We start from the raw sequence: 20,022 nt of genomic DNA, 5'->3' as shown, positions 1-20,022 counted from the left end.
GAAACATTTTAAGAATACAGGGAAATTAAAAAATTAAACATGTCTGTACTCACCACCCAGGTTTTTTAAATAATTAAATATTGTATATTTTTAGACCAATTTAGAAGAAAATACTAATACATTTAAGTCCTCTGTGTACCCTTATTATTTGATTATCTTCTAACCCATCCCAGATGTAATACTATGTTGAATTTTATGAAGTTTGTTCTTAGTTTATTTTTATAGTTTTATAAAGTGTGTATGTAAACATTCTTGATATATACAATTACTTTATATATTTTTACATTTTAAATAAATGACATAATGCTAAATGTTTTACTCTAAAATTTTCCATTTTAGCCCATTTAAAAACCGTTTACACAAGTAGTTCTACTTTGTTTATTTTTAACTATTGCACTATATTCCAATGTATGAATACACAACAATTTATTGATTTAGTTTCCTATGAGACACTTATTGTTCAAATTTTTTCTAATACCGATACTGCAATAAACCTCCTTTTACATGTTTCCTTGTGCACGTGAGCAAGTTTCTCTAAAATGAGTTTATCTAAAGGTATTAGGTTATGGAACTAAGTAAATATAGCCCAAAAGTTCTCCATGGCTTTTATTCACTGCCAGCAGCGTGTGAGAGTTCTTATGCTCCCAATTTGTGTTCTAACATTCTTCATTGTCTACGGTATCGTCTGTCGTAAATAAAATTTTAAATTTTATGTGCAGCCACATTTGCCCATTTCTTGTTTTCTGGTTTATGATTTTGTTTCAACCCGAACCCAAAGCAATAAGGATCATAAAGATATTAAGATCTGTTGCTGATGACTTATCTACTATTGGTCTAATTATTTTTTTGTAAACTATATGCATGTTTCTCTGAGTAATTTTAATGTTTTTTTTTTTACCTTGAGGATTTTTAATCTTACTCTGATAGATTTGTTTATATTTATTCTACAAGACAATTGATATGCACTTTTCTTTTTTATTATTATTATTATTATTTATTTCTACAGCACCTGGTCTTTCTAGGTGGTCTCCCATCCAAGTACTAGCCAGGCCCGACCTTTCTTAGCTTCCGAGATCAGACATCGGGCTCGTTCAGGGTGGTGTGGCCGTAGACCATGGACCATGGTTCCACTGGGGCCCGAACCTAGGACCTTCTGCATGCAAAGCAGATGTGCTAACCGCTACACTGTGGAACCACGTCCTGAAATGCACTTTTCATCTGAAAATTCATGTCTCTCTTAAAATTTATATTTTAGATAAATTCTTATGTACTCTCTTCCAGTTCACTAATTCTTATTTTAATCACATTGACTTGAAATTTATTACATATTTAGAATTCCTTTATTATCTCAATGCTATACATTTAATCTCTAATATTTCTAAAGTTTCTTTTGATATTCTTATTTCTGCTTGTTATTTCTTTCATCATTTCTTGTTCATTTTTAACAGATAGTAAATGCCAACCATTTACTATTTTTTAATCCTATTGAGCTGGTTAAGCATACTTACTTTAAAACCTTTGTCATACTCTTATATTACATTAAATTTAGTCTGGAATGAAATCATCTTTCAGTTGGTAATTTATGTGCTTATCTTTTTTACTATTAGATTTATTCACGTATTTTTAAGTTTTAGATTGCAAGCTCCTTTTGAGTGTTTTGTTGGTGGTGGTTGGTTGGTTGGTTGGTTGGTTTCATTTTCTTTTCCTGCTCTGTGTCTTTGCATTTACTCCTCCAAATCTGATAGATTTTCCTTTCCTTTCCTCAATTCCTCAGGCCCTAAGTCAACCTAGTTCTCATAAGGATGATTTTTCATAGTGATACTGGGAATAACCACAGTGGGAACATGTCACTTGGTTTAGTTTTTAGTGTAACTGTGTATTATTCCCTCCTCAGTAACAAAGCAATGATCTGCAAAAGTTTTTTTTGTTTGTTTGTTTGTTTCTTTGTAATTTTTAATCTCTTACAGTGAGGTTTGCATTAGTTTCCTAGAGCTGCTGAAACAAAGCACCACAAACTTAATGGCTTAAAACAACAGAAATTTATTCTCTCACAATTCTGGAGGCTAGAAATCTGAAATTGAGATGTTGTCAGGACCATGAGTCCTCTGAAGGCTCCAGGAAAGAATCTGTCCTCCACTCTTCCTAGCTGGTACTAACTGTCAGCAATCCTTACAATTTCTTGGTTTGTAGATGCATCACTGCAATCTCTACCTCTGTCACCACATGACAGTTTTCCCTGTGTGTCTGTGTCTTTGTGTTTCCTTTCTTCTTCTTATAAGGGCAGTAGTGAATAGCTTTAGGGCCCACTCTACTCCAGTATGTCCTCATCTTAAGTTAATTAAATGAGTCCATTTGCAAAAACCCTATTTCTAAATAAAATATTCTAAGGTTATAGGTGGACATGAAATTTTGAGGGATACTACTCAACCCAATCCAAGAGTGTTCTACCCCACCACTTGGATTAAAGTGTTGAATCTAGATCTAGTTTCTTGGGTCCTTGGAAGTACTTTGTTTTTCATTTGGAAGCTCATCTCCCAGAAACCACTATCTGTTTCTAGGCTTAGAGCCTTTGCATTCAGCCTTTGAATTCAGATCTGTTTACTCTCTTTATGTTACTGATCAATTTTTGATTCAGGAAAACAGGATGTCCAGGATGATGTTTATAATTATCTTTGAACTTAAATTTGTCCCTTTGGAATTTTAAAAATATATTGTATCTATTGTTTATTTGAGATAGGAAATAAATCAATATATAACTTATTAAATCATTTATCAGGTTGTTTTACTTTAAATTACTTTGTTGTCTTTTTCTAAATTTGAATTTATTAGTAGTCACTCTTTTTAAAGAACACATATATATTTAAAGTTCAAAATATCCCTTTGAGTAGTGGTTTAGCTTCATCTTGTAAGTTTTCCTATTCCATGTTTTCATTGACAAAGAGTTGTAGTTACTTATCTATTTTATTATAATTTATTCTTTTACCCATGAGTAATTCCAAACATGTGAAGTTTGGCAACATTTTTTCATAGATTTCTAATTCCACTGTATTAGGGACAGAAAACAGGTTATATGGTATCATTGCCTGGAATTTTTTAAAAGCTTTCTTTGCAGCATAGGACCTGGTAAATTGTTATATATGTTTATTCTAGGCTTGAGAGGAATATATATTCTGATGGTTGGGTTAAACAATTGCTATATATCTATGAGATAACCCTCATATAATTTGGTAGTGCAACTATGTATCCTCACTAATTTTTTGTCTGTATTTCATATTCACTTGTTGGAGAAGTGTGTTAAAATTTTCAACTCTGTAAATTTTTTCTTGTAGTTTTGTGAATTTTTGTTTTGCATATTAGAGGTTATGTTAATACATAATTATATGGGTTTATAACTGTTATATATATCTTCTTTATCTCCATTAATCCTTTTCACTTTGAATTCTATTTTGTCTCACAGTCATTAATATAACAATGGAAACTTGATTTAATATCTACCAGGTATATTTTTTCTGATCTCTGTCTTCAACCTTTCTTTGCATTATATTTTTAGACTGTCTCTTGTAAACAACATATAACTAGAATTTTGAAAACTCCAATATAGAAGTCATTATCTCTTAAAAGTGAGTCTAATTGGTTTACATTTATTGTGAAACCTGGTATATTTAGGCTTATTTTTTCAACTTATTGTGTGTGCTTTTATTTTCCTATTTCTTATTCCATTGAATTTTTCTTAATATTTTTCTCTGTTTCTAGTAGATGGGAATAAATTTAAGTGATTATCCTCTTATTTTTGTCAAAATATAAAGTTAATCAGTATATCTGTTCTCCAGAACTCTAAAAGAGTTCTAGATTTTACCTGGATTTTATGCTAGGTTAGCCTGCCCTAACTGCATGGATGCCGACAGAAGATACAAGACTCCAGGGTCAGTGACAAAGGACTTTTTTACTGTAATTGCAGCAGTTAACACAAAGTTCATGTTCGTGTTAGTTTTCTTTAATCCCCAAATCCCAAAGGGGTGACACAGAAGAAGACCCAGGTAAAAAATCCAAAGTTTAGGAAATCTCAATCTTTTAAATGGGTTGCAAACAAATCTGCCCACCTTAGCCCAGAAGGAGATTTTATCTTTATCATCCCAGACAGCAAACTCTGCTCCAGAGGGAAACATCATCTATATCTTCCAAGGTCATGTACTGTTCAAACATCCTTGAGAAGATAGTCCAGAACAAAAATCTGCTAACAAGCTATGCAGAAATTCTAGGGACCCATGGAGAATTGACTACCAACAATATCTACCTCTTGTTTCTATATTATTTTCCAGTGAATTTTCTCATGAATACACTTGACAGGCCATTCTAATGTATCTGACTGACAAAAGAAGGTACCAAATTTAATTATTTTGTCTGAAACAACATTTAATTAAGGCCACTATCAACAGGAACCTAAGCAGCAGGATGAGGCCGACCTACACTTGTAATCCTCGGGGTTCCTCAACTATGATGCAAATCCATTGCATGTGCAGTGTTTACCTGGACCCACTTCCACTTTACCCCTGTGTAACTTTAGGCAGAGGGGAAACTAATGAAAACATGAATCTCATGCTGAGTGCTCTCTTCACAGTTCTTGACAGCCCTTTTACTGATCAAGATAAGACCTTAGAATGTTTTAAACAATGAAAAATTGTTTTTAGGTAAATAAAAGAATTTTCTTACTGCCCCATCATGAGATGTTCATATAAATTTAAACCAAATTCAGGTCTCTGAATGAAAAAGAGCATGAAATAGAAAGAGAAAAATGGAAAAGTTTTGTTCAAAAACATTAATGCTATCATATGTGTTTTGTTCAAAATTAGATCTATATTAACAAAAAATAAGCCTTAAAGAGACATGAAGAATATTGTGTCAGCAAAATTTAATGAGAGAGAACAAGTATAATTTTATAGATCAGAAGTGGTGAAAGGAAGTAAAAACTGAGGCTAGTAAGATTCTAAAATGATGTAGGAGAAATGGGGATACTTTAGAGACTAACATAATTTAGAGAGGTAGCTGATGTATAGCCATTACTTCAATAACGTATTGACTGTAATCAATTTAACAAACAACACTTTGAAAGGGTGGGTTAAGGAAATCATCCATGCTTATATTTATCACATACTTTGAAAATATTGAGGAAATAAAATTCTAGTATATAAATAAACATTTATTATCTAGTATATAAATTAAAAATGGAGATATAGTATCATAAACAATTCTGGAAACAAAGCAAAAAGTATGCTAGTCACTTGACAAAGAAAATGTTAGACATTAATGGTGCCATTTTATGTGCAATTTATGCTAAGAAAACAATTATTTAAAAAAGTCTTTACCTGAAGTTGGTGGAATCATATATCCTGCATGCCCCTGACTCACCAGATTTCAAAGTTGCCCAGTATAAACATGTGGAGTCCATTAAAGCACCAAAATATATAGGTGCAGGAATTCCAGCTATAATAAAAGGAAGAAAGAAAAATCCATCAAAAAGGAGACTTAAGATACATTGTTTTGTTTGAAAACATTTCAATTTTCTCTATTTGTAGAATAAAGATTAATGAAATATAAATCTAATGCTTTAACTTTTATTTTCAGAAATTAAAGATTACTTTCACTGTAAAATTTCCATATTATAAAGGATAAATAATCCGATGGGTGAATGCAACATAAAAATTATTAATAGAAGAAAATGTTAAATTAATGATTCTTTATACTTTTTTCTGCAATATTTTGGGCCAATCATGTGTACATTTTATTTTAACGTAGTATTTCCTCTTCATTTGCTTTTCAAATCTAACAGATAAAAACTAGAATTAAGGTCAAATAGGACATTTTCAAGTAAAAAAGAAAGTTCTCTATTTCTTCTTGTACTTCATTCTCCTACTATTTACAAAGTGCTGTTTACAAGCAGATGGGGTATTTACTAGACCATTACTCTAAGAGAATAATTTAATTTAATTCGTATTTAATAATGATCTAATATAATGTTAGGAAAAATAACTATTTTTACCAAATGCTCTTGTGGAAAATGCATGTAATCCTATACCAAAAGACTTCTCTTCAGGCTTGATACACCTAAAAATTAAATAAATTAATGAATAAAACTAAAACAGAGATAAAAACTACCACAACAATGGAATATTACTCATCAATAAAAAAAAAAATGAAATCTTGCCATTTATGACAACATGGATGGCCCTAGAGGGTATTATGCTAAGCGAAATAAGTCAGACAGAAAAAGACAAATACTGTATGTTTTCAGTTATATGTGGAATCTAAAAAATAATACAAATGAATCAAATCAGAGAGACCCATAGATATAGAGAACAAGCTGATGGTTGTCAAAAGGGAGAGGTGTGGGGACATGAATGAAATTTTTAAAAAGTACAAAAATTTTAAAAATGAAGCATTTTTAAAAAATAAAAAAATAAATAAAAAATAAAAACTGCCATAGTTTCTTAAAAGAACTGTTTGTGTACTAGTAGCACTGAGCAATACAAAATTTTCTTGCATACTCAGGTCTTGGTTATTCAAGACCTAATTATCAAATTTGTAGTCTACACAGGAATCTCACTTCTGGTCATTGGCAATTACCCAACACTTTTTGCTCATTCATTTCTATCAGAAAGTTATTAAAGAAAACATATTTCATATCAATCAATATCTATCCTTTTATTAAAGTAGTAGTTCTTGATTCTAATAGTTCAACCTTCAGTCTGAAATAAGAACAATGCAAAATTAGCTGTATTTAAATTATTTATATTAACAAAATACAGAAATGCCAAGAATTTACATAAGTAAATCTAAGAAAGAAATACAGCAAGAATAAAAATTTTCAAAGAAAAGTGATGAAAACATCCAAAGCAAACATATTTTAAGTGATTTGGTACAATTTCAAGAGTCACATAGATTTCTCTATTCTCTCTAAAAATTCTCCCACCTTTCCACTGTTGCCTGAAATGCCTATAAGTAGAAATGAAGGCTATAATTTGTGTCCCACTCACTTCGGCATTGGCACTGCTACTCAAAGAATTCATTTTGAGTTTCCCTGATTAACTCAAAGCTGAGAAAATAAAAGCAGCTTTATTTACAAAAAGATGAAATACATTTTTAGCAAAACATCATCTCATTGGTATTTTCCTGGTACAAATATTTTACTAGATTCTAATAACTCTACAAACTCAGGTTGAGACACAGCTGAACTTGGCATTATATGTTTAACACATAGGTTATTTAGAAAACATCAGTGATTTTACTCTGAAGGAAGTAAGAAAATCCAGGAGACGTAGCATGACTCTCTTGGTCCCGTGGTTTCCATTTAATACAAAAATAGGGCATTAAAATTTTACCAAAGACTTTCTCTTTTCTATCTCTAATATCTCTCTTTGTAATCTCACAGAAGCATAAATCTTAATAGTTAAGAAATTGTAAGCAGTTTAAACTGTTCTATAAATACTGTAAATAATTCACATTGATAATAACAATTTCTAGAATCCAGGAATCAGAAATAAAAATTAAAATGCAAATTATGGAAGAAGTGCTGACAGAAATTCAAATAGTTCTTTAAAACTGGCTGAGTAACATAGATGTTGCAGCTCTCTACCATCATGATAGGAAATTCATGGAGAGTCCACAAAAATGGAGAAAAGCATAAGTATATACATAAAAATCTAGGTGTTAAACTCTACATATAGTATAATCTTGGCAAAAGATGAAGGAAAAAAGTAGAGACACAAAAAGAGCTGAGAGCATGATTAAGTACTTGTCTTATTAAGGAGTAGATATTAATACTGAAAAGTTTTGAAATTCATCAGAAAAACAGAAACATAGTTAAGAATTTCAATAATCAGTTTAACCATTTGAAAGATATAGTTTTCAAAGCAGAAGCAGCAAATCCGATGCATATAATGGAAAGCAAAAAAAAAAAAAGCAGCAGCTAAGGGAAGGTCAGATAAAATATATGAAATAAAATGGCAAAAAAAAGCCCTATCACAATAATTAAAATAACGATAAGTAGGTTAAACTCACCAATCTCAGATTACACTATCAGAACTAACAAATAAATGGAAGATTGACGATTAAAAATAAAGGGTAGGAAAAAGATATAATGGGCAACAATGAGCCAAAAGAAACTCAGAACAGCAGTTTTAAAAGAAATTGAATAAAATTCCCTCAGAAAAAAATGTAGAAAAGATCAAGAGGAAAATTATAGGCTGGTATATAATTTAGAAGTATAGTGATCAAAGGCGCATCTGCATAATATAACATAGCCTCCAAATATATAAATTAAAAAATGACATAACTACAGGGAGAAAGACATTAGAAATTTTTAGATTTTAACAAACATCTCTGAAAAACTGATGGATTAAGTAGACAAAAAACAATTATAGATTCCCAAAATTTAGATAACGCAATGATTTACTTCAATCCAAGAGATATGGGAACTGTATAACCAAAATGCAGAAGTATACATTCTTTCCAGAAACACATGGAACACACAAAAATTAACTATGCACTAGGCCCCAAAGAAAGCCCCGATATTTTCCCTTAAAACCTCACATCTTTCAGATTATGTTCTCTGAACATAAAAATGGAATAACAAATAATAAAAAGATACCTATAGAAAGTTCCCATATATAGTAAAGCTATATAATGCACTAATAACTAAGAAGCTAATTTTGATTTGTGGGTGCCTATGATGAAAGGAAGTGGGGAATGAGAGGACAAAAATAAAAATAAGAGGAAATAAAACAAGAGAGAAACCTTGCTCCAATCTCTAATGATAATATGCTATGGGACTGAGAATTATGATTAGTTTAACACTGCTTCTGAGTTCCAATAAAATATTTTTAAAAAGAAAGAAATGTAAACTTTGTTTACTAGACATGTTTAGAATTATTTACTAGGTATGAAGAATGCTGTAATTAAAGGAACACATGTACGATATGCCAAAGTTTGAATTCCCTTTGCAATTTCCTGGTTTTACTAAACCCTTCAACATGTATGTCTCAAAATAGCCTGATTAGAGAGAGAAGCATTTATTATTATGCCCATTTTTTCTTAAAGAAAAATGGAGCTCAGAAGGGTCCAGTGATCTGCCTAATCCCCTGTAGATAGATGATAGCTGGTGAAACTGGGACTTCTGACAGCTTTACTCTCTGTTGTCTTGTAAGTTGGACTATAAGATATGACTGCTAGGCAATCACTCTTTACCTACCTAATGACCATTTCATATGGTTTACCCTAAAATATAAATGTATCTCTTCTTGTGTTAAACAATGAGTTTTACTAATTTAACTCTAAGAAATAAGGATGGAAAGATACAAATGGAGATATTTATATTACTAACTCTAAAATTTTGTAAAATTCAACAATGTTTAATGTGACATTCTTAATAAGTGGTATGTTAGAGCACAGAATTCTTAGGTACCGGGCGCGCTAAGCGGCTTTGTAAAAAAATCACCTTAATAAATGACCAGGAAGGAATCTATATAAAGAAAACAATTAGTGTACCTCAGGAGAACCATATATCCAGGTATGGCAGATAAAGAATAAATGAAACTGCTGATCACCGACAAGATTAAAAAGTACTGGAGCATCATGGAACAGTCCTGTCCTTTGCCACACAGCCCAAGAACTGCAGATGAATTTCCTGATGTTTGAATACAGCTACAATTTTGGAATACCTGTCCAAAAAATAACCATTTATCCTATTTAAGAAAGAAATATTTGAACAGAAATCTCAAATATTTTTACATGCCCAATTGAATAAAGATAGGGACTGTTTATTTCCTTATTCTCATCTCTTTCATAGTTTCAGGATCATACCATAAAACAAACCACAGAAGAATGGTTTCAGAAAAACAATATCTCTCTCTAAATATATGGAGTAAATTTGCAAGAGCTCAGCTATCTGAAATCATGTTTTTAAAAAATATATACTGTTTTGCCACGATGACAAAGAAAATTTGTTTCTGAATGCTTAGTTGAAATATTTAGGTACTTAAACAAAGCTTTATTAAAAAATATAGTTTATTGCAAAAACAGAGTAACATCAACCCTTTTTGAATTTTTATGTCTCCAGATTTTAATACAAATCAAAATTTATATTTTACTTTGATAACCAGCCAACATTTTAAGTATTGTAACATTTTTTAGGCAAGAAAACTTGCCTAATTCCATCTTACATTCTTTTTACAAAGCTGCCAGAATGTAAAATACAGAAAAATACAAATGAACAGACCAAAAAACTCCCCAGTAAAACAATTAGCCAATTTTACCTTGATAAAAAGATTTCAGTTGAGTACTTTTAAAACAAATTATCTGAGTAATAATGTCAACTGCTATGAATTAAAGATCAGTGCTCAGACACTGTGAATGTTTAAAATAAAATCTAGGGGAAAAAAGTAAATCAAGTGAGCATATGAAGGTAATTAATTTTTTCCACACACAAAAAAAATTAATTTGGTTTTAAGGAAGATGGTTAATTTTACATTTTTTCAAATGTGCACCCAGTTCATTGTTGAAAAGTGCCAATGCAGTACATGAAAGAGAAGTTCTGTTTAAAAAAAAAAAAATGGCCAATAAGTTGTTGTACCATGTTTATTCCTGTTCCAACGAATGTCTCACAACCAGCAAGGCAAGCTGACATATATGACAAACTATTGCTTCCACACACTGGGTCCCATATTTTAGTTGGACAGTTACAATCCATGTTGCAGTCAGCGAGGATAGCATTTCCAGCATATAAATCTTGTGCTGTTCTGTAATGATTTAAAATAATGCCATGGATGTTGAAAGCCTTAGAGCATCTTCTCTTTCTTTTTTCATCTCAGTTCACAATATTCTTTCCTCCCCAAAATAAAAACAGAAATCTTCCAACCATCAGTGTGTAGCCTGGGCACTACAGATCTGGCATAAAAGGCACTTTTTCAATGATTTATTTAGAGAAACAAATGGCCAATAAACAAGCATTAATTGAGTGCCTACCATATGAGAGGTTTTTTTTCAGGTGATATTAGAACTCAAAAATAAAGACCTAATCCCTGTGGTTGATCCATATGGTGGAAAGTAACAAGAGATCATATTTTATGAAAAGAATCTCAAGTGCTTACTTGGAGATCAAAATCTACAATTTAATATATAATATAGGTAATATATGTAGCTCCAGAACAAAACTATGTGAGTAAACAAATACATTCTTCTACAAAGATGTATCAGGAACAACCTATGTTGCCATCTTGAGACCACACATGTAGGAAGATTAGCCAGAGAACTTAGGCAGCCATAGAGCTCATCCATCATCCCACTAAGGCAAGGAGCCAAGATAGCAGCCTTGCTCTACTGTTAAGTCTCTGGTTCCACATAACCAAGAGCTTGAACAGTTATCCTGAGCAGCCGCAGAGCCTAGTCTACAGTATTATGATACTGTCAAGCAACTAACACTGCCCTGCATCAGCACCCAGCCTATCGCCCTATCCAATTGCTGAACACAGCCTGCAGCCTTGCTCAGTCAGGGAACGTAGCCTGTGACCCTGCCCAATCAAGGAGCATAGCCTACAGGCTCACTCAATGAGAGAATGTGGACAGTGACCCTGCTCAACCCGGGACCACGATCTCTAGCACCACTCAACCTTCCTATAAACCCAGATAAGCCTCAAAATACAAATCTAAAACTATTCAATATTGGAGATGTAACTATACAAATGAAAGATATGAATTAATGTATTATATATTAAGATTCAGTTACGGTAAATTTAAGCTCATTGTGGAAACATAAAGGCGATTGAGACTATATAGTCAACTCTTAATTTTACTCGTTTATGGAAGTATGAAATACATGGATGACATATCCCAATGCAACCTAAAACTATAGGTCGTTTCTTTTGATATCCCCTTTAATACCTACTAGGATATCACAAAACAAACACACACACAATCATAAACTCGCTACCCTGTGATATGTTCCCAGCCTCTTTAATAATCCTAGAGCCTGAATGTATTGGGTTATAATTGACAGGAGGAGGAAAGATGAAAGACTATGGATTTCCACCATTAACTCCAATCAGCAAATGGTCTAGTCACAGGTAATCACTCGAGAAAATATGTTATTAACTGTACAAAGTGATAACATTCATTAGTAAAAAACTTACCCTTCATAAGAAGTTGTTATGCCAGCCACTGAAGAATTATCACAGATCATAAGAAAACGCAAAAAATATATAAGAAATTCAATTAAAGATAACCAAAATCCTATGTGGGCAGCTTGTTTGACAGTAATCTTGAACTTCTGCATAATTAAACCACCAACTATATATCCAATGCATATGGGAGGTAAGTTGTAAACACCTATAAATGCAAGAAAACAATGATATTTACAATGTGACTTAGCAAAGGAACAAATATAATATCACCTTTATCTAACATGTTTGGCATAAGAAAATATTTTGGTCCCATTCACAGTGAAGAAGAGTGATAGAGTTTTATCCTTACTTGGTCACATATTATATACATGTATTAAGAGAGATCTTTAAATGTCCTTCAATGTCAAAGTATATTTTGAAGATTGCTCTTATCATGCAATTTATTGCAGTAGGTTGTAAATTTCATGTAGGCAGAGATCATGACTGATATATCTTTTCACCAGTAATTTATTGTTTTCCATTCTTTGGGGTGATATATATATATATATATATATATGTATATGTATATGAATATATATGTATATATATGAATATATATGACTATATATGAATATATATATGATTTATATGATCATGCTGCTGTTTATTACCATTATGGTTGTTAAGAATTTGACTCAGATCAAGGTACATTAGATCACTGCTGAGCCCGATTGTCAAGTATATTTACATTTCATATCTTGCTGCTTACTGCTGCTATTGACAAGCACTGTCTCTACCCTACTCTTTCCTCCAAAAACGAGAAAAGAAAAAAAAAAGGAAGAAACAGCCCTAGGTTGCATTCTTATATGCCAGGGTTTGCTCACTGAATCACAATCTCTTGGGAGAACTTGTGAAAAATCCATTCGAGTCCCATAGCAGAGTCTGATTTAGCATGTCTGAGGTGGGCACCAGGTCGCTGAACTTGTAACAAACACTCGAGGTAATGTGGATGCAGGTAGTCTAGGAAATTCACTCAAAACTGTAAAAATATCCCTTGAGAAGCAAACTAAAGGTGGGGTCGTGTGGTCACAGGAAAAATCAGAATGTATGGGCTGCAGAGACACCTCAAACCACCAGGGGGACCAGGGAACTAAATAAGGAGGAAAGTGGAATTCATTCATCCAATAGTAAAATCTGAGAGTAAAACACTGACTCCTAATGAATTAACTCTGTCTTCATTTTTTTATTAATGGATTGCCTAACCGAAAATTGTATCTAATTTGTTCATTCCCCAAGATTTCCACAAATACTTTGAATTTGCGTTCTTACTGGAGAGAGAACAGAAAAACCAAGATTTCCTGACTTTCTTCTCTTCCTACCCTTTGTCGATTTCACTGAAGAACGGAAGAGGGAATTGTACCAGAGACAGAAATATTCTAACAGATTTCCATTTCGGAGTTTCCTAGACCCATCATCACACTGTTCACCGTTCTAGGGGGCGGGACGTGGGGGTGGGGCGGGGTGGGGGGAAGTGGGCTACTAATGGCAGAGAGCAAACATACCAATTAGAAAGACTGCGTCTGAAGTTGATTTTCCATATTGCTGTTCCAGATATTTAGGCATGAAGAGTAGCATATTAACAAATGCATTAAATTGTATCACACTTACTAGTATGAAAAGCATGTAAACTCGGTTGGAAAAAAGACTTTTCATGAACGGTAAAAAATCTGAAATGAAAGAATGACAAGTGTCAAACTAACTGGATTTTGCATTTTATGATAGGCTTTTTCTGAAACTTCCCCTCTAAATTATGTTTTTCTGTTTTATAATTCACATGTTGTTAATTCTTTTTACCCCTTGAAAGCTAAAGTTATATCATTGTTTTGGTAGATTCTGCGAGTCAGTGACAGCTTACTGGGCAAGGATCAGGACACAATAGTCTTGCTTTACTAAGTTACTACTATGTCTTAAGGAAAAACTGTAATGTGACCAAAATATTGCCTGTGTTCACACCATTTCCTTTTTTCCTTCTCTTCTTCCTTCTATCAATATCTTCACTTCTCCTGAGATCATCTAGAATGAAAGATGCTTGTCCTGACCTCTAAAGTCTAGAAGAAAATCAATTTGATAAAGAAGTTCATAATAAAATATTGACATTATCACTCCTGAACATTTAAAATAAAGGAATTCATGGGAATTCAAGGAATGTAAATATCCTCAAGTTCCAGGTATTTTTCTGCTTGTTTAGAACAACTGTTTTGGTGGTTCTGCCAATGGTTCGCAACAAAATGTACTTAAAACTACCTGGGTTGCTTTTAAAACACCAACCCCCAGGTCCCAATCCCTGAGATCTTGATTCATTAGGTACATACTAAGGACCATGTAAATGATTTACCCCAAACTTTTCCCTGTTTGTGTGGACTGACAAAACAGAGCCAAATTTGTGGCCCACCTCAAGCAAACTGCCACCATTTTGTGTCAAAGTCTCACTTATAGTTTTTTTCTCTATTCCTGCCTTCATGTTCTCTGTCTCGAGTTCCTTGCTTATTGTATATTGTCCTGTTTTGCTTAATAAACTGCCTAAAATCAATTCTAGAACAAAGTATCAATAAAGAAAGCAAATTGGAAGAGGAAGAAGCATAGCTTCAGGCAAAAAAAAATGAGTGGTAGAATTCGTATTTATGAATGAAATACTTGGCAGGTGTAAGAGTTGTGTTCGGAGCTCTTTGGAACGTTTTAAGTTACCCATTTCGTTGACATCCCTTCCCTAATAGATGAGTTTTAGTACTTCGAATTCTTTTCTATATGTCACTAAATTTTCAAGATTCTAAATTGTCTCTTAATGATTTGAGAAGTATTAAATTATGTTCAATTGTAGTTTAAGTGAATTTGTAATTGTTAATAAAAATTCTGTGCAAGTTGGTATTGTAATTTATGGGTGTTACTAAAAATAGCAATATCGACAACAGTAATACTAATACTAGTGGAAGTAATAATAGTAATATGTGCCTGAAAACAACAACTTTATAATTATTACTATCTCTATTTTACAGATAAGGAAACTTCTTATCTTCTAAATGAACACTCTAAGAATTTTAAAGACCAGACCATACTAATTAAATACTCATATTAATAAAATCAGATCTCTTAAGAATACTACAGAATTTCCAAGCATCAATAATTTTTAAAATTTCCCAGGTGATTCTATGTGGTCAAGTTTAAGAATCAGTATTCTTGAATACTAAGTACTTAGACTATCTTAGCTTAGTTTCCACCAGAAGCACCTTCTGTACATTATACTTTGAGCTTTTATTGACAAATAAACAACAACAACAAAAAAACTGTTTCGTGAAATATGCTCCTGTATTGGCTAGAAAACAACTATGTAATTCAATATTACCTATATCATACAACAAATAACGATCTTTTTCTTTTTTAAGAATTTGTTACTTGGGGAAGATTTTCTCTTTAAGAACTATTATCCTTCCCTCTATCAAATATAGGAAATTATATGATCCATCATGTTTTCTCTTTCTGCTTTAACTTCTAGGAAACTCACAGCTAAGCTAATATTTTTGGTTTCAGAAATATACGCTTATTTGGATTAGTGCATATTTTTCTTTCTTTTGTTCTGATCTGAGATAATTCAGCTCTCAAATTATATTGTTTATTACCAAATAATAGCATAGGAAGAATCAGACTAATTAGACATTATTGACTGCTGACTATTAATGACAAATTGTCTTAATGCACCCTAGCACGTTATAGTGTAAGACTAAAATACAGACATATCTATATAAAACAAAAAGTAAATATATAGTATTTAAAAATTTTATATTTGCCTTTAATGATTCCATCATTTTTCTTCTTGACCTCTTCTATTTGTTTCTCTTCTTTGTCATTTTTAATGTCAGCATTATCCTTTTGTCCTTCCTTTGTAAGTGTTTTGGGCAAAAAGAAAAAAGGAATGGCAGTGAGCACATTCACTCCTGCACATATCAAAAGGCCAAACCACCATGCACCAACCCAACGAATATCAGCGGGAGTTATGGTCAGATCATCTGTAAAAAAATATACACATATAAACATTATTTCCTGTACGAACTATAGAAAAAAATTTAAATTACTATTCTCAGGTTCTATCCAAGTATAGCGGTTGTATACAAGTCAGACATTTATAAAACTTGTCTGACAATGTGTAGTATGTAATATCGTCTAGCAATAAATTACTTTGGAGATCTGTCCTATCATGGAAAGAATTTATAAATAGGTACTTATTAAATAAGTACAAGGACTATTTAATTATACACAAATGATTACTTGGTGAAAAAAAATTAAAGCCTATGTGCTTAAGCTTTTTGAAAACAAGAAATATGGTTACGTTGAAGTAGAAAGAGCACTGAATTTTGAGTCAGAAGATCAGTATTTTATCTCACACTCCTGCTCAGTTGTTTGAAATATTAAAAAAAAAAAAAAATCTGAACTCCTCCACTTTAGTTTGCACTCCTGGAAAGTATAGTTAATTTAGCTAATTGAAGGTCAAGTAAGGCACCAATTAACTGTGATCGCATACTTGAAATTGCTTTATGTACTCTAGACATTGTATAACTAGATTTTAATGAATTACCTGTGTTTACAAATCCAATGTCAACATAAACATTTGCACAGAATGATGCTAACAGAAGTCCAAACAAAGGACCAATGATAGCTCCTGTTTCTACAAACCCTAAAAATAAAGAAAAATATAAAGTTATAGTATAGTTATTTATTCATATAAAGAGTTCTAATTCCATGAAGAGTCTGAAAACAGAATTATTTTTGCCTTAGATGTTCAATTTGTAAGGAAATTAAGCTTAATGTACATATAAGTAACAAATTTGTTTCTTTTGTTTCTGTGAATGTTGTAGAAGGAGACTCGTAATTAAAAGCCCCTTTCTCTAAGCCTCCAAATTCTCTTTTGCTGGATCACAGGTAAAGTTTTGCTGGAGCAGCATAGGCTGGGATCATGTTATTAATAAAGGTATAATACAGAACAAGATTCTTTTGTTATTTTTAGAGGAATTCTAAAGCTATATCATGTTTTGATAAATTTCCTGTGATTGGTCCCAAATCTCCAACTTGAAACTTTCCCTGGCTTTCTTCTTACTATTATTGATACTTCTTTTCACTTTTATCATAATCTCCTTTCTTCTTCTTCACATTCTTATTTTCCATTTCAATCAATCCCCTCTGTCCTCATAACTGCTTACACATCTGGAATATCATCATCAGTTATCTCATAACTTGTCCACAATTCAGAATCTATAATGTGCCCTCCCTGCTCACTGAAAATCCAGACATGAGCTTCTTAACTGTCTTTCTTTTTACTTCAAAATATGTTTTTGCTTGTTGTCTCTGCCGTCTCTAAAGTTCACTGATTGGTTCACCCTATGCACACACGAGTTATTGACATTAACACCTTTCTTTCTGAGGTCTTGCTCAACCAAACACTTCTTTTCTTATTCTTGTACAATCTCCCCCATCCACTCATATTTACAGTATCTCAAATTCACCCTGTTTTCTTTCCTTTCACTATACTCTGCCTCTACTTTCTCACCAATCATTCACTCTATTCAAATCCTTCCATATTTTACTCAAAAACATTTCAGGTAGCACCAGTGATCTCTTTGCCACTTATCTACTGTCGTTTTCTGGCCCTCATCTTCCTAACTCTCCTAATTATTTGACATTGCTGACCAACTCCTCTTTGACATTTCCCTCCTAAGACTTTCACAAAATGATACATTGATTGCTTTACTGTTTCCACTGTGACTACTTTGTTCTTGATTTTTCTTCCTCTTACTCTACTAGGTAGAAGTGTTCCCTCGTATTTTAACCTAGGACCTCTTACATATATATATATGGCTTCGCATAGCAACCTCACTTCTTCTTTCTTAATTTCATTTATTGTCTCTGTATAGATGATTCTCAAACTTAACTGTTAGCTTTTATGTTCTCTCCTAAACTCCAGAATCATACATGGAACTGTTTTCTTGATGTATAGCTAACCGGTTTGTTGAAATTTATTTATATACACATATTTTTATTTACTTAATGTTTCAAATCGAATTTAACTTTAAAAAATTAATTACACAGGTATTTATCAGATTTAATCGATTTGTAATTATGTATTTACATACTAAACCTTATATGGACCATGTTTCATTCATCTTACTAAATATAGAGATCATCACAGTTATTTCTATATATTATACAACTTATCATTTGTTGTAAAGAAATATATATTATAACAAGATGTTTCCTACTTTATTGCAGGCGAGCATTTGTATTGTTTCAATGTAAGTATGTGAAGGAATCTGAAAGGATTGAATAGAAAAACACTGAAAAAGATTATTGTGAAATCAGTGAGTCATCAAATAGTGCCAAAAGTTATTTGGGCTAATGATTCCTAAATATTTTAATCTATATTGATTAAGTATAGTTCTGTTTCTATCTTCTTTCATTCTTTTTGACTTTTCTGGTTTTTAAAACATATGTCTATATTAATTACAAAATGTCCCTGTACTCAAAGTTATAATTTTATAAACAACAGATGGAATAACTAAAGAATATAAGCAAGTGATCCATAATAAATTAAGAATATTTAGGAGATTGGAAGACAACATAAGATAGTGTGTTTTAAGTTGGTTATTCTGGGAAGTGACATTGATAGGTTTTAGAAAAGAAATTTTCAAGAAGCATAACCAAAAGAATGAAGACAGATATTTGTGAAAATTATGAAAAAGTCTGACTAGTATGGAGAGTTGGTGATGAAATAAAACTATATAAAAACTAACTAGATAAATTGAGTACAGAGCAATGAATAGTAAGTGGGGAGATCCGATTTAGTAAATTAAAGAGCCAATATGTTTCATTAACTTAGTAGAGAAGACATAATTAAAACTATATTTGAGAAAAATTATACTACAAGAATGTTTATGAGAAAATAATAAAATAAGATACTAGAAATAAAATGACCAACAAAGAAGTTATAATAATCTACAAGTAAAGTCATGAAAACCTGAACAAAAATAGACATAATAAAAATAGTGAGAAAAATTTTAAATACAAGGGACATGTTAAAGAAGGCATTGGTAAATCTTTTAGATTGGATATAGAGTGGTGCCAAGGAAATGGAGGGTATTAGATTTTCAACAGCAAAAAAGCAGATTTAGCAAAGTGGATTATCTGGTATTGTGTGTAATTACTCGGTTCAACAAACTTTTATTGATGACCAACTGTGCCAAGGTACTCTGCTTGTCATTCTGGAAATTACTGAGTCCAAATAAATAACTAATATCCATTCTCAATGAACTTAACTATCCTGAAAAAAAAGCTAAAGCAGATTTTCAAACTCACCAATATATAAAGGAGAATTTTCAGATTTAGCAAAATCTTCTATGTAGGAAATACCCAAAGGCATGATGGGAGTTTCACCAATTCCACGTATTATATTTCCTACTAGTACATACACCCACATTAATGACTTAACTTTCTTCACATAGTCTGCATTAAAAGAAAAAGACATTGCATTAGTATTTTCATAGTAAAATATTAAGCTGTAAGTATAAGCTATAATTTTAAGTTTTTGGTAAGTATTTCACAGTTCTCATGTGGCATAGCACCTTGTAAATGATTTATATTACTATGCCAGTGATGACTTATTGGTCTATTCCTCTTGCATTTACTGAGAGTGCTTAGGTATGGCCAAGTGTAAGTGGTATGCTGGATCCACTTCCTACTGAGTTGGGAGAGATGAGTAGTATATACATCTCTTTCCAATTCAGTGTTTAGTGACAACACATTGGTAGTTTGATGGGAATATTTACATCAT

The 20,022-nt window shown here is 32.0% G+C and overlaps 1 protein-coding gene and 1 pseudogene across 4 annotated transcripts in view; both read right to left on the bottom strand.

Annotated features, from left to right (window-relative positions):
- The window catches only part of SLCO1A2 (solute carrier organic anion transporter family member 1A2), a 77,446-nt gene that overhangs the window by 8,019 nt on the left and 49,405 nt on the right, over positions 1-20,022 (bottom strand). For all 4 annotated transcript variants that reach the window (XM_039882546.1, XM_039882547.1, XM_039882545.1 and 1 more), the window contains 9 exons: positions 19,548-19,694; positions 16,777-16,875; positions 15,992-16,210; positions 13,712-13,876; positions 12,180-12,375; positions 10,625-10,790; positions 9,541-9,713; positions 6,038-6,102; positions 5,364-5,481 (listed from right to left, as the gene is read on the bottom strand). In XM_039882546.1, the coding sequence (XP_039738480.1) occupies positions 5,364-5,481; positions 6,038-6,102; positions 9,541-9,713; positions 10,625-10,790; positions 12,180-12,375; positions 13,712-13,876; positions 15,992-16,210; positions 16,777-16,875; positions 19,548-19,694 (1,348 nt within the window). The remainder of the gene's footprint in view (positions 1-5,363; positions 5,482-6,037; positions 6,103-9,540; positions 9,714-10,624; positions 10,791-12,179; positions 12,376-13,711; positions 13,877-15,991; positions 16,211-16,776; positions 16,876-19,547; positions 19,695-20,022) is intronic.
- On the bottom strand, positions 998-1,113 carry LOC120618750 (uncharacterized; annotated as a pseudogene).

This window comes from Pteropus medius, unplaced genomic scaffold (genome assembly GCF_902729225.1).
Source record: "Pteropus medius unplaced genomic scaffold, Ma_sr-lr_union100, whole genome shotgun sequence".
NCBI lineage: Eukaryota > Metazoa > Chordata > Mammalia > Chiroptera > Pteropodidae > Pteropus > Pteropus medius.
The sequence above is the reverse complement of the archived record's forward strand: the minus strand, read 5'-3'. Positions and strand labels throughout refer to the sequence as shown.